Raw genomic sequence first — 15537 nt, 5'->3', positions numbered from 1 at the left:
TGTAGCTAAGATCAGTCCACTGCAGCAGGAGTTTCAAGAACAGCAGCACAAAAATGACGACTTAACTGGATAGGAAAACAGGCACATATTTTCAGGAAGGCCTCTTTATTCTTAGAAGTTACCCTTCAAGATGACAAGTGGTGCAAACTCTCCAGGATCTTACCTGCCCTCAAAAATAAGGTGAGTCTTTGATGGAAGATGCTAAATAGAAAAGAGGGTCTCTCTCTTTCTCTCTCTCAACCCAGGCTAAAGGCAGATATTATTGTGCCTCTTCCCACAGAAATTCTAAAATAGATGACAACTACTTGAAGGAATTAAATGAGGACTTAATGCTAAGGAAGCAGGAACTGCTAGAGATGCTCCAACCTCTAGAAGATAAAAACAACCTCTTATTTCAAAAGTTAATGTCTAACTTGGAGGAAAAACAAAGGAGGTATGGGCTCTTACTCTGGATTCCTAGAAGTAAAAAGGCTGGAGAACTTAATCTCCATAGGACTGGGAATAATTACTTACAAATGTTGTTTTGTCAATTACTAAAAGGTTTGGAAATTCAGCTGTAGTAGGCAAAGAATTTGTAACTACCAAGTTAGGGTGACAACAAATCCTTTATTTTCTTTTAGTAAATTAAACATGACTCAGCCCTTATTTCATGGGGCTAGTTATAACTCTTCCTCCCCAGGCTACCCATCCAAGAAGTAGTGAAAGGCCTTTAATAGCATTATTTACCATGGTTACAAAGATGCTTTCTTGTGCATGATCACTTTAGAATAAATAACTCTGCTTTTTCTATGCCAAGCAGTGGAATGGCAGTATTTTCTAAGCCTAGGAGCCCTCTGAATTAAGGCACGGCCTCTCTAAATATACTAGGCAGCTGAAGTCTTAATTCTTTACCAGAGCACTCACTGTACTTGAGACCCACAAACTGTTTCCTTTCTAGTCTCAGAACATCTCACCTCAGTGAGTCTACCTTTATTCTACATCCTTATCATAAGCATCTTAAAGGACTCATATTTTTGGAGAACAAAACCCAGGCAGAAAGTTGTGGTCAAGCACCAGCTGCTTACAACTCAGCAATACAGACTTCTCTCAGAGCAAGAAACACAAAGGCTTAGAATTGTGTTCTCTCCTTAGAACTGGGGAGAAAAAAGTACAAGAACACAAACATAAAATAATTTACGCCTTTAAGGAATATTCTCTCTCACAAAGACTTGATTTTGATTCAGACTTTGTTCTAGTTGAATGGCTTGCATTCTCTGGGGCTGCGAAAGCATATCAGTGACTTCCCCAATAGACTCAAATGTCCTTATATGAATAAGCTGGAGGTGGGAGAAAGTGGACAGAGGACAGAGATGGGTTAGGAAATAACTCTGGGATTTATCCTAGAAGACAGTAGGTTCTTCAACCTCTTCTTAAAAAGGGGGTAGAATTACCCCTCCTTCTCCCAAAAGTCACACAATGCAACATTCTTCCGAGGGGTGGAAAGGACTCTCCCTGGCTGTTGGAGACCTAAGTTTTAAGCATTAAAGAGCACAGAATTCATTCTAGAGCACATAGATAGGCAAATGTCAATTAGAAATGGAAACATCTTAGTTATAGAGATCTTCTATTACCAGAAGGGCTTCCATAACTCCTGAGATTTCAGTCCCCATCTAACTTTCATGGTAGAGTACTTTCTGACTGGTTGTATTACCCTTAAGGAGGTATGTATGTTATATGATGTCTCTCTTTCTTCTAGTCTTCAGATCATGAGGCAGATCATGGCAGGGAAGGGGTGTGAGGAATCCTCGGTCATGGAGCTCCTTAAGGAAGCAGAGGAGATGAAACAGAACCTGGTAAGAAGTTGGAGGTACTCCAGCAACAGCCTCCTGAATAGGGATCAATTCCATTGCAGTGTCAGATGTGGAGAGAAAGACAGAGTACTCATCTCTGGCATCTGATGCTCCAACACACATATCTCCTTGATCTAGAAAGTCCAGGGTGACCCAAAGGGAGTCAGATGGAATGTTGGGAAGAACAGGACTAGCTAGCAAAAATTCTATTCTTTGACTTTTAAAAAACTTATCTAGGGAGTTAATGAATATGACCATATTAACTCTTCATGTTTCAGAAAGAATAGTAAAATACCTGCTATAAAGAATAGAAAAATACCTATCAAAGTAAAAGAAAATAAATAGTTTGCTCTATGGGATTTTGTAAGATTTTCTTTTAATCAGCAATGTAAAGGATCTTAAAATTAAAATTAGTGGTCTAAGCCCCCAAGAAATGGTCATATAAGAACATCTTAAGTGTTAGGAACTCATTTCTATAGATATTATCTCACAATTATTACAATTAAAGTTATTACTTAAAAAATAACTTGGATTTTTTTTTTAATCATCATCATCATCATCATCATCATCATCTCTTATGCTCCTGGATTTGGGGTTAGACCCATTCATTGCCTTCCTCTGTGGTTTACTATGTCCCTGGACCCTTTCCCACCATTATCTAGTAACTTCTTCCAAACCCACTTCAATGGCTGGACAAATACATGCTTCTGTTTGTTTGGTTCTTCCCCCTCCAACAGGAAAGGAAAAACAAGATGCTTCAGAAGGAAATGGAGATGCTATGGAACAAGGTGTGCCTCTAAAGATCTATTGAAAGTATTGCCCTACAGATCACAATGCAAAGAACCTCCCTTTCCTCTGGCCCCCATCTCATTGTTTCATGTCCTTGCTTCCACCATGCCTCATTCCAATCCATTCTCTACACATTAGACAAGGTGAACTTTTTAAAACAAAGCATGTTACTCTTCTTATGAAAAACCTTTACAGTCACTAATTGTGGCATAATCTGGCTCTTGCCCACGCTTCAGTTTCCTCTCATAGATGTCCTTCCTTTGCTTTCTATGCAACTTTCTATGCCAAGCCTTTTCCTATCTCAAGGATTTTGCTCGTCTTCCCTACTGCCTGTAATGCTATTTTCTCATAGTTGGCTCATTCTCATCCTTCAGGTCTCAGCTTAAATGTCATCTCCTTAGAGAGGCCATCCTTGTTTCTCCATGTAAAGTAGGGCATCTTTCTCCTCTTTTCTATTATATAACTCTGCTCATGTGCTCAATAGCACTGTTTATAATATAAAATTATTATTATTATTATTATTGTAGTATTACTTTTTTAATTGTTTCTTGTTTCCCTGCCTCTTCTGTATCTTCTCAAGCTCCTTCAGTATCTTGATTGCTTTGTCCGAATCTATAGCTCCTAGCACAATGCTTGGAACATAGTAGAGAATCGATAAATGTAAGTTGAATGAATAAACAAATGAATACCTAATTCTAATGCCTCTATAATTTTACAACAATCACTGCATTGTTTAAGATAAAAATATTAGGGCCTTTTGCTGGGAAACCAGAGCCAGGGAGTAGGGGGAAGGGGACAGGGAATTCCTTTATTCCTTGTCTAAGACTTTGTCCAAGACTAATCCCTTGGGACCCAAGTGCTTCTTCACAGACTATGCAACTAGAAGAGTAGATTGTGTCTTGTGATATAAACAGGTATATAGTGTGATCTCTGTCTTTTTTTTTTCATCTCACTTTTCCACAAATAATCAGAATATCTCCAAGCCCTGCATCTCGTATTGAGATCTGGTCCAGGTTCTTGTGGGCAGTTACAAATTAGTTCTATGAATTGTCAGAAGTTTTAGTTCTTGGGTTCTCGAGTCCTTGTAATAGGAAATGTGCCAGCACAATTCCTCTATCTAAATCCAGCTTCTACAGAGCTCTCAAAAGGGACATCCATACACTTAACTCGTGATCAACTTTAGCTACTCGTATTTTAGTAAGAAGACATGGAGAAGAGCAGCAAGCCTAGTGGCCAAGAACACAGGCTTCAGAATCAGAAAGATCTGGTTCAAATTCCAACACTGTACTTTCCTAGCTGTGTGACCCTAAACAAATAACCTCTCCAAGTCTCAGTTTTCTCATCTATAATATGGAAACAAAAATGGTCCTCAAAGAACTGTGAAGATTAAATGAGAATGTCTGTAATGTAGTACAGTAAGGAAAACAAGTAGAGTAATGCAGTAAGTAGCTTAGAGTAGTGACTGGCTAAGGGTCCAGCTAATAGTTTTCATTCCTATAAGGTACACTCAAGGGACCGAATGAAAGAAGGGCTCACTACATTCTGACCTCCCTTTGGTAGTACACTTTTCATGCCAGGCCCTGAAAAGCTGCTGACAGGCAGGAACCAAAGCCTTGACCCATACTGGTTTTCCACTTCCCTCTTTAATTTTCACTACTTTAAAGCTTTGCCAAAATGTCTTTCCACAGACATTCGAGGCAGAAGAACTCAGTGATCAACAAAAAGCACCACAGATAAAAAACAAGGCAGACTTGCAGGATGGAAAGGCAAGTGGACTGCATATACTTAAAATTTCAAGATTGTCAATGTCACACAGCTGGAAACAGCCTGCTGACAATCAGGGCTAATTTGGGTAGGCAGAAAGGTAGGACCTGGGTTTTTAGGGTTAATTAGATTTATGACCTGCTGAGACATTGCACTTCTTTCCTGGAACTTCTTATTCCTTTAGCTCTCTTCTTTCATCCCAGGCTCCCAAATCCCCCTCATCACCTAGGAAGACTGAGAGTGAACTGGAGAAATCATTTTCAGAGAAAGTGAAGGATATAAGGAAGGTGGTACAGCCATTCTGAATGGTAGTGGCTTTTAGAACTAGTAAATTAGAAAACTTTAATGTTGCAGTAATTTGCCTAAGCTATGGCGTGCTCTTGGACCAATTTTTATAGATTTGGTTCCCCTGTGTTACTATATTTGAGTCAGAGTGATATCACAAGTTTCTGGGAAATCATATTAGGAAAAAGTGAGGGAAGCTATAACAACAATGATAACTCTGCAACAGCTAAATGATGTCAGAACTCCTGTTCATTTGTCTTTGAAAATGTATTCAGTTTTTCAGGTATTATGTTTGTATCTCATCTTCCCATAACCAACTCACCAACAGAAAATAACTCTATTCATTTGGCTTTTAGAGGGTGGCTTGTACAGTTGAGGCCAATTAATAGAATCGTGCAGTTAAAGTCAATTTAATAGTATATCTGTGACACTATAATTTTGCTATAAGGCTTTTGCAGCACATTGAGAAAACTCATTTCTGATCTCAATTTACTTTGTCACCCAGAGGCTCTTTCTTCCACCAGGAAAAGCAACAGAGGAAAATGGAATGGGTCAAGTATCAGGAACAAAACAACATCCTTCAGGTACTAAGGTCTTCCAAGGCTGGATATAGGATGCAATTTCATTCATATAATACAAAGGCTTTTAGCTGCATATCGTGAAGCCCAGTCCCCACATCCTAGATTACCAATTGCCCTGCTAAAACAAATGTGTCATAGAAAGATAGCTGAAGGTACCTATCTCTGAAATTGGAATAAATGGTATTTCTTCCTATGTTCTTGATTTTGTTCTATTCTAAATGGGGAAAAATCACAAATACTTTCTACCCAACTTTTAAAGACTGAGCATGATGGAATTACTTTTTAACTTCTGAGTAAAGAGGATTCAGGTAACAATGGATTCAGAGAAGCCAATCTTATATGTGTAGTTTTAGAAAATGTTCTTTTCATAATGATTTTAATGGCAAAGTGATTCAGCTGCGAATTGAAGCCTTGAAGAACTACCAGAAGGCCAATGACCTGAAATTATCACTGTATTTGCAGCAGAATTTTGAGCCAATGCAAGCATTTTTAAATCTTCCTGGGTCCCAAGGTAGGTAGAATATCCCAGGTACACAGTTTGAGGTTTTGTTTTGTTTGTTTTATATTGGAGACCTTTACTTGTAAAGTGAGCAACATAATGCCTGGCACATAGCAAGTTAAATGTTAGTAGTACAGTACCAATTTTTTTCATTATTTTTATTTCTTTATTTATTTTGAGACAGGGTCTTGCTCTGTTACCCAGGCTGGAGTACAGTGGCACGACCTCAGCTCACTGCTACCTCTGCCTCCTGCATCCCAGTTCAAGCAATTCTCCTGCCTCAGTCTCCCGAGTAGCTGGGCTTACAGGCATGCAACACCATGCCCAGCTAATTTTTGTATTTTTAGTAAAGACGGGGTTTCACCATGTTGGCCAGGCTGGTCTTGAACTCCTGACCTCGTGATCCACCCACATTCAACCTCCCAAAGTGCTGGGATTACAGGTGTGAGCCAGTGCGCCCGGCCTATCATGATTTTTATGACTCAGAAGCTTATGTACTAAGGCAAATATTCTCTCTAGGAGAATTGTTTTCCTTTATAAAGTAATATATTACATACTTAGCATATGTAGCTGATACATAGTTAGCACTCAATAAAATGTTTCCTTTCCACCTCATCCCCTTTTCTAGGAATTAGAATTGTTTGATCTTATTAATCTGGCTGGAATAGACTCTGCTACTTCAAAGCAGAAGGCCAAGGGGACAGACATCTGACAATGGTTGTGAATTTCATCCAGTTGTCCCTCTGAGAGTTTCAGTGATTTCCCCACAGAATTTATGGCAATATTAGAGAAAATAATAGAGTTCATTAAAAAATAGAATATAAGGATGGCTCTGAGGACAGGGAAAAGGTTCTTAAATTTTCAAGTATCTATGAATATGAACTCCATTTTTTAAAAGGGATATGCAATGGGAAGTCATGGCCAAGGGATGACAATGTTCTATTAGTATCAGTATGTATGTTTCTAATTTCTTAGTCTTATTCTGTAAAGGGCTTAAACAGCTTATAAAAATCACAGTCAACACATAGGGTTAAATAAATATATGAGTAAATCAAAGAAAAGGGAAAATAAGTTGAAGCTGGGCAAATACACAAGAATGCATAATGGGAGTACTGTACAGCTGGCAGAGGTAGGCTACAAATTTGGTTCTGAATTTTCCAGTAAAAAGAAACATGGATTTGCAAAACTCATGAAATAACAAACCAATTAATTGCTCAGGAGAAACAGTTTTTCCTGGTGTTGAAATCTGAGAGCAATTTCTCCTCCAGGTCCATATAATGGTGGCAGGACATTGTTTGTGTGATGATAGTTGCCAATGTCTTCAACAATATTTCAAAATAAATTCAGAATCCAAATTTCCTAGGTTGTTTCTCCTCTGTTCTTTGGCATAATCTGATAAAAACATATTAATCTGAATTTTTTTTAAGTGATGAATTGACTGAAGATGATTTGATTCAGGTACATAAGACTCTCTGGTCTGGCTTGATCCACAGGTAAATTTTAGAAAACTAGAAGACTGGACTATCCTTCAGGCAGTATTCCATGCATATTTTTCTTTCAACTTATGTTCTAATAAGAATTGGACAGCATAAAATTGGAAAAAAACCTGGAATGCAACCAGAAGCAGTATTAAATCATTAAGATACAAATTTAAAAGATAGAGGAGAAGAGGGTTATGAGGAAGACAGATAGGTCCCTGTTTTACTTCATTCAAAATTAGCTGAAGGTCATCTCAAGGGATCTATAGGGGAAAGAGCCAAAAGCTTTTTAGCTCCAGAATCAAATTAAGTCTCAATTAGTAAATAAGGGTTCCATTCAACTTGATTGTTTCAGGAGATATTTTTTCCCCTTGCATGTAAAACATTGAATCAACTTTGAATTGGAACAGCCACAGATTCACACCTTCTTTTCTCTGCTTTCCTTTTATGTTCCTGGAGAATTAAATGATAGGGTACCATACTGCTTAGTTACCACAGATTAATGTAGCCACAGGCAATGGATCAGTGTGTTATATTGATTCTGCATTCATTTAGCACTAATTATGGGCCAGTTTCATTTTCTAACACACATATTCAAACTCTATAGGCTTGTTTGAGCCCAAGTGGATTTGAAATCTAATGGAGTCCTATATTTTGGTTAGGTGGCCTATTTTTTCACCTCTAGTATTTGATTATTGAAAAGAAGACAAATATTCTCTTCATAAAGGATTTTAAAAGTAATTATGTAAAGAAGTTAATACCAACAGTAATAATTTCTTAATGGTAGGTGTTGTAGTATTTTCCAACTTTATGTATCACTGGGGCTATTATTTATTATTTGCTGTTTACGTTGATTTATTTAGTTTCCTAAATGCATTCCTTGAAAGTAAAATTTTTATTACTATTTTAAATGAAGAATCAATATAGTTTTCCATAATAGAAGGCAAACTTCATAATAAATACACAAAAAAAACAAGATTTTAATGTTCTAGAAAAATTCATAAGCCTGAGATCTATTTTATCTCCATTAGGAAGCGAGATTAGAAAGACATAGAGAATTTTGGCCAGGCACGGTGGTTCATGCCTGTAATCCTAGCACTTTGGGAGGCCAAGGCAGGTGGATCATGAGGTCAGGAGATGGAGACCATTCTGGTTAACATGGTGAAACCCCATCTCTACAAGAAAATACAAAAAATTAGCCAGGTGTGGTGGCAAATGTCTGTAGTCCCAGATACTCAGGAGGCTGAGGCAGGAGAATCGCTTGAACCTGGGAGGCAGAGGTTGCAGTGAACTGAGATCACACCACTGCACTCCAGCCTGGGTGACAGAGCAAGACTTTGTATCAAAAAAAAAAAAGACATAGAGAATTTTAAAGAAAGCCAGCACCAAACTACAACTTTCTCCTTGATGCCATCAAGTTTGAAATAATTGAAAAGGCAATAATTTTCTCACTGTGATTTATAGTATTTAATGCCACATTCCAACACTGAAACTTATCCCAATTGCCAACTAAAATCATCTCATCATCAAATTTTGGCAAATTGTAATTTAAGGAAAAAAGCACTGAATTTAGACTGAGATACAGGAGTTGCAGGCCTTCCTCTGAGGCTCACCAGTCATATGACTTGGGAAAGTCATTTAATTTCAGTTTTTAAAAATACAAACAACACTAACATGGAGTATGTTGACAACTTAATATCTTGTGTAACCCTCACAGTGACTCTATGAAAGGTATTATAGAACAAGGAACAGGCTCAGAGAAGCCAGGCTTCTGGCACCATATTCAATCCTTATTCCCTAGATTATGCTACAAAATGGATGTGTAGAAGTATGTGACTCTTCATGCCTCTTCTAGATCTAAACGCTATAATTTGAATCCAAATTTATTATCTGTTTATAATGTATAATCTTCCCAGTAAAAAATCATACTCCCTAAGGTTAATTTGTTGAGCAGGAGATTGGTAATTCTGTGTTTAGCCCAGTAGGTGGCACCAACCACATCCAGGCTTCAAGTCCACAGAGTGGTAATTCAGGCACCATGAAATGCTGTGGGAGAGATCCGTCTTCTATTACTCTCAGGACAAAAGGTGCCACATTTATGTATCAAACGAAAAAAGGAAAAAATTTCTTGATGTTTTATCACACAGTCTTTTGGCAGCAAGGTATATTACTGGCAGCCTTGATTAGACCATGTTAAACTCAGTGTTCTGTTGCATAATTTTTACCTAGTATTTTACTCCCTGTACTACAGTTCTCTCCATTTCAAAAAAGTCACTGCCCACTTCCTCCACAATCCTTGTAGAATAGTGTTCCCTTCTACCACAGATAAATCACGTGATTGGGGCACTAAAATGAAAAATAAAAGATAGTGTTTATTTGAAGTTTGTATACTTAATAGTGTTATAGGACAGTGTTCCTTCTTCTCTAGTTTCAAAAGAATTGAATTGTGCAAACCTGTCTTAGAGAAAGGGCAGAATATAATTTTGGACACACCTCTCAGTAAACCAGGGTACAGGCTCTTCTGTTCTAAGCATTTCCAAGTAGAGGAAGGGTTTACCTCAGTACCCTTAGCCAAGAATTCCTCCTCCCACTGTCCTATGTGCTGGTTGGCTGAGTTGCAGTGGTATGATCTGTGTAGCTGGCAAAATACAATACTGTGCTAATATTACTGATTTTGTTACACATCAACAAATCCCTACTTTTGAATTCCCTTGATGCCCAGGATGTGGCATTACCATCATCCATGTTATCTCTTTGGCATGCTGCATCGCTTAGTCTGTTTACACCTACGGTGAAGTCTTTACTTTTGATCTTTCTGGAGACAGGTGACATTTGAAAGGATTTACTTTCCCACCAGTGTAAAATTATAATTTGACTCAGGGTGTATTGTAGGCCCTCCCTAACTTCTACAGAGTCCAGAAAGCAAGTTTGTGGACTTTGGCAGTCACCTATCTTAGAGAGCACAGGCGCTAAGCAATCTCTAAATTCAACTGAATTTCCCATCATATCTCCTGGTGTTTAAAGAAGAGGTTTATCTTCAGCAATGATATAACTTGTGTTAAGACATTTGATTCTGACAGCTTTGCTTTTCTCTCCTCCCCTCAATCCCCACCAACTCTTAGCATTTCCTTGAGGTCTTCTGAGAAAAACCTGAAGGTTGGATGCGAGTATTATGCTACACTTATAAATTCAGATGAAAGCCCAGCGAGGTGGGAAATGAATACTCTTGAAACCTTATTTACTCTCTAACTCCTTCTGTTCTGAAAGCAAGTCATTCTTCCTGGCTTTAACCTTTACTTCACTTTAGTATTTTTCTTCCTGATGGCTGAACTACACTTCAGCAGGTGCTGCTGAAGGGAAAATAGTAGTGTTAAGCTAAAATGCTGAAAGGCAGGGGCGGAAAACCACAGCTAGCTCAAATCCGGGTCCTTGATAAGTGGTACCGTTGCTTTCAAGTACAGGCTTTTTTAAGCTTTGAGGCAACATGAACCTTTTGAATGTCAAAGTTAGGTTTATGGTATTAATAGGTTATAAAGTTAATTTCTAAACTGAGTCATTCTTTTACTTCTTTAAGACCTCACAGAAATTCAGGGGGAGAAAAAATTCTTTTTTTTCCCTAAATATAAATTTTGAAGCTTGACAAAATAAACTGTACCCTTATTAATATTATTTTAATGGGTGACAACAAATTCCATAATTTGTGGGCATCACCCACTCAGGAGTGCAGCAGTATGTCTAGGAAAGTGTTATCATATTTAGCAAATAAAAAAAGGATACCCTATTAAATTTGAATTTCACCAAATAATTTGTAGTATGTGTATCCCAAATATTTCATGAGATATATGAAACATTATTTGGTGTTTATATTAAAATTCAAATTTAACTGGGAGTCCCATATTTAAGTCTGGCAACTCTAATTTAGAACAGACTCACTATGGGTCCTATTGAGCACCCTATAATTCTCCCTTTTTCTCCTTTTCATTGCCTCCCTTCCCCTTCTCACCCTATGCCCGCCATTCTCTCTGCTTCCTCTTTCTCTTCCCCCATCTTTATCTTTTGTTGACTCTCCACTATCTACAATTGACCATTTTTGTGAAATACATCTATCTGGTTTATCTGAGGGTATGTATATATACACACAACTTATTATTCCACTTTTTCATTTACTTGCATATAATTCTTAAATGAATTTTCCCCCGTGGGACATAAGCTCTAAACAGAAAAATAGTCTGCCACTCTAACTTCTTAAATATTGTTTGACAAAGTTATTTAAAAAAAAAATCAGAAAATTCACATCAATGCTAATACCCACAGTGATACAAAACAAAACAAAACTAGTTTTTTGCTTTTTTTTTTCCCCCTCCTCAAAAGAAGCTCTTATTTTCCTAATGTTTTCCCTTAGGTACTATGGGCACTACAACTATGGACAGAGTGACTACTGGCAGAAATGAACACCAAGTGGTGAGAACTACTTTCTTTAAACAAACAAAAAATCATCTTAAGGGCTTGAGTAGAGAGTGGGTATAGATTTTTGGAATGCATTGCTTAACATATATTCTAATTTAATATTTTAGGAGATTTGCAAAGTGGGTGCTAGGGTACTCAATATTTTAGCTGTCCTTTTTCCTCTGTTTTTCCTGTCTTAGAGAATCCTGGGAGCAAAGATCTACACAGAACAACAAGGAACTAAAGGAAGTCAGCCTGATGATGCAGGAGGGAGGCTCTTTTTTCTGAGGTCACTGCCAGATGAAGCACTGAAGAATTAGCAGGCTTTCACTCCATTTGCTTTGGACAGATTTAAAGACTAGGCACAGCCATTTGTGTTAATTAAAATCTCTCAAACCTTTGTTTTAGTGCTGTTTTCCCTCTCTTCCCCCACCAATCTGGGTGGAAATGTTGGACGTTTGGCCTTAAACGTGTATGGAATGTAGTCATTTAGGGATTGTAAACAGCCTCTGATTATTTTGATAGCTTTTGGATTTGAAGTGACCACATTTCAACCACATTATACAATATGTTTTTACTAAGTCCATAAAAAGGAACTCCCCTCCACTTCTGAAGTATGTAATTGTGGACAGATCCACCACCGGGAAATGAGCAAAAGTAGGCAAAAAATAAGTAAAATTACATACCACAGACTTCTTTCACTCTCTCACCAAAAACATCAAAATGCCCTGTTGATTCTGCCTCCTTGTTATCTATTCCTTGAGTATCATCCACCTTCCTAGTACCACTGTGGTTTTTTCCTTGTTTGTTTTTGTTTTTTCCCCCAGGCCCTCCTTCCTGCCTGGATTACCATAGCCTCTTAATTGGTTTCCCTGCTTCCAATCCCTCTAATTCGTCTTGCACAGTACCACTGAAGCTATCTTTTATAAAACATAAATGAGATCATGTCACTGCCCTAACTGGTTTCTTGCTGAAGTCCAAGGTCCTTCACAGACCATAAATGATCTGCCTCCTGTCTACCTTCTCCGTCTCATTTTTCACTATGTACCCCTTCTCTCATACATTCCACATTGAGCTCCACATTACTGTTAATATTTACAGTTCTTTCCCCATGTATCATGAGTTCTATTAGCTCCATGCACAAGGTGAAAAGATACTTCTCTCCTGTAGCTATGACCATTGCCTGTTTGTCTTAAGGACTGAATGTGCTGCCCTTCTATCCCACTAACTAGCTGTGTACTGGAATCCCCTTAAGAGCTTTGAAAAATAGCATTCTACTGGGTCCCACCCCAGATAATTTAAATTAAGGTAACTGAGCGATAGGGCAAAAGCATCCGTATGCTTTAAAAGCTTCTCAGGAAATTCTAATGTACAATCAGGTTTGAGACTTGTTGCTAGGCTCTCTTACTTTTGTCATAGCACTAAATGAATTCTATTGCAATTATTGGTTTATCCAGCTACCTTCCTCACCAGGTCGTGAGCTCTTTGAAATCCGGGATTCATTCTTGTTATCTTTTCATTTGACTGCCTAACACAGTGCCTAGCATTTTAAAGAGGCTCAGTAAATGACATGTAGAAGGCCACAGAAAGTTAATTTCCAAGTCCCAGGTCTCTTGATGTCCTGCCTTGTGTAAATTACCACTGGATTATATCATAGTTCCTGAGATCTTCAGATATTTTCTTCTCCTCTAAGTTGTCATTAATTTCCTATCTCATGTCAGTATAGAAGAGTTGATTTGTCACAAAACACTTCATAATCTGTAGGAAGCCCTCATACTTTCTGGTAATAAGCAAAGTGAGCCAGCCAATTCAAAATCTTCTTTTTCTCAAAGTCAATTTAAATCTTTAAAGACGCATTTTAAAGATGAATTTTTTAAATGTACTTTTGCACTGGAAAAGGTTTACAAGAAATCACAGAATTTTGGCATTAGAAGGAACTTTAAATAACTATAAAGTTTCCTTCGCTTTCCAAAAAAGGAAACTGGAGTTCAGATACATTGAAAAGGTGTCTAAATTCCTTCAGTTAATTGGGGCCAGAGCTGGTTACCGGAGCCCAGGTATTAATACTGCCAGTTCATATTCCAATCTAACTTGTATCTTTCCTCTCCTAACCACAAAAATAATGGGCTCTTTAACACTGAGGTGATTAGTTTCATATTCTACCAACTGAGTTAGTAGAGTATGTAATTTATATTGTTTCAAGAAAGCCATCACTGTACTTATTTAGTCCCTGGGAGATTCTGGCAGTCCTGAGAGATTTTCCAAGTCAATTGGATTAGACAGAGCAATGAGAACAAAAGATAAAAATATAAAATCTGAATGTACTACTGATTACCTTGAACTAGTCATTTAACCTTAGGGCTTTAGATTCCCACATTTTAAAATTAAATTAAAAGAGACATCAAATTTGAATGTTTTTAAAATTGATTGGTTTTTTTTTTTTTTTTAACCACTACAATGATTGGATTAGTATATGACTCCCCTCCTTTTTTTTTTGAGACGGGAGTCTTGCTCTGCCGCCAGGCTGGAGTGCTGTGGTGGCCAGATCTCAGCTCATGCAGCTCCACCTCCCGGTTCAACCATTCTCACTGCCTCAGCCTCTCCGAGTAGCTGGGACTACAGGTCCCCCCACCTCGCCCGGCCTAAATTGTTTTGTAATTTTTTAGTAGAGACCGGGGTTTCACCGTTGTTAGCGCACAGGATGGTTCGATCCTCCTGACCTCGTGATCTTGCCCGTCTCGGCCTCCCAAAGGTGCTGGATACAGGCTGAGCCCACCGCGCCCGGCCCTTTTTTTTTTTTTTAACTAACGCATGGAATAAAGTAGTTTACTTGGTAGCTGAGGTTGTAACTTCTTAAAAAGTGAATTATTTGCCATTGTCAAAGTATTTACATTCTATGTTCATTATTAGTCAGGCTTAACATCTTTCCCTCAAATGTTCCAAACCTTTCAATTTTTTCAAAACACAAAACTGGGATAGCCTGTTATCCTACTTTGTCTTTAGGACTTCATATTGGATTCTGACTTTCATAAGGGCAGCATAAAGTTATCAGTTAGATTGGGTGACTCCTCATGAGTGTCTGCATTTCAGTGAATCCAGGAAATGGATCTCAGTTTTGTGAGTACAGACAAATTCATATGGTCAACTTATTCAAAAGGTCAGAGAGTTATTCAAGCAACTTAAACTCCCTAGAGATTAACTGATACATCCAATATTAAATTACAGAGAGGGCTATACCTTACAATTTGGTGGGAATAGGTCTATATTTAGGGTATTCCGATCTCTAAATCAATTTATAGTAAACTGAACTAGTAATCAAAAAGTACTTGGGATTGAAACATCATTGTTATCGTTTTAGTTATACTCATAATATTCTAATTATATTCCTCTGAGAATAAAATCTCTGATAACCTTAACCCCATATGGGCAATACTTTTCAAGTTCAAGGTCAATTGAGGAAAAACCTGTATCACCGGCAATACATTTACAAATCAAAACTTTGGGTAGACTATTTTTGTAGCTTATTTCATTTATTTTATCTTGATTTTCTAGCTATGCAGAGGATATTGGCTAACATTCTACCCCAAAAAGTTGCCTTTCTGCATTGCCAGAAAGTGATTAGTAATGTTTGTCACACTTCTTTCCTAAATGAAATAAGGCCAACAACAGCTTGATATTTTCATCTTTAGTCTAGAATTACAATAATCAAAGAGGGGAAGCGACAATGCACAACATTTTGCCTTATACTCATAGATCCAGCCAGAAAATCTAGTTTTAGTGTTGTTTATGCGAACAATGACCACCTTAGATGTCTCTCTTTTTATTGGTAGAGGCTTCTGTAATCTGTTGTGCACCAAGTAAAATCT

General features: G+C 37.7%; 1 protein-coding gene across 1 annotated transcript; it reads left to right on the top strand.

Moving 5' to 3' along the window:
* The first annotated feature begins 1 nt into the window (after position 1).
* On the top strand, positions 2–12069 carry CCDC196 (coiled-coil domain containing 196). The gene is made up of 10 exons (XM_017892456.1): positions 2–180; positions 281–433; positions 1736–1832; positions 2567–2617; positions 4307–4384; positions 4586–4669; positions 5192–5259; positions 5602–5759; positions 11628–11686; positions 11872–12069. Exons 1-10 carry the CDS (start codon positions 131–133, stop codon positions 11989–11991), a joined length of 918 nt encoding a protein of 305 aa, XP_017747945.1. The 5' UTR covers positions 2–130; the 3' UTR covers positions 11992–12069.
* The last annotated feature ends 3468 nt before the right edge of the window (positions 12070–15537 follow it).

The sequence above is a fragment of the Rhinopithecus bieti genome, unplaced genomic scaffold, assembly GCF_001698545.2.
Source record: "Rhinopithecus bieti isolate Rb0 unplaced genomic scaffold, ASM169854v2 scaffold_20892, whole genome shotgun sequence".
Taxonomy (NCBI): Eukaryota; Metazoa; Chordata; class Mammalia; order Primates; family Cercopithecidae; genus Rhinopithecus; species Rhinopithecus bieti.
The sequence above is the reverse complement of the archived record's forward strand: the minus strand, read 5'-3'. Positions and strand labels throughout refer to the sequence as shown.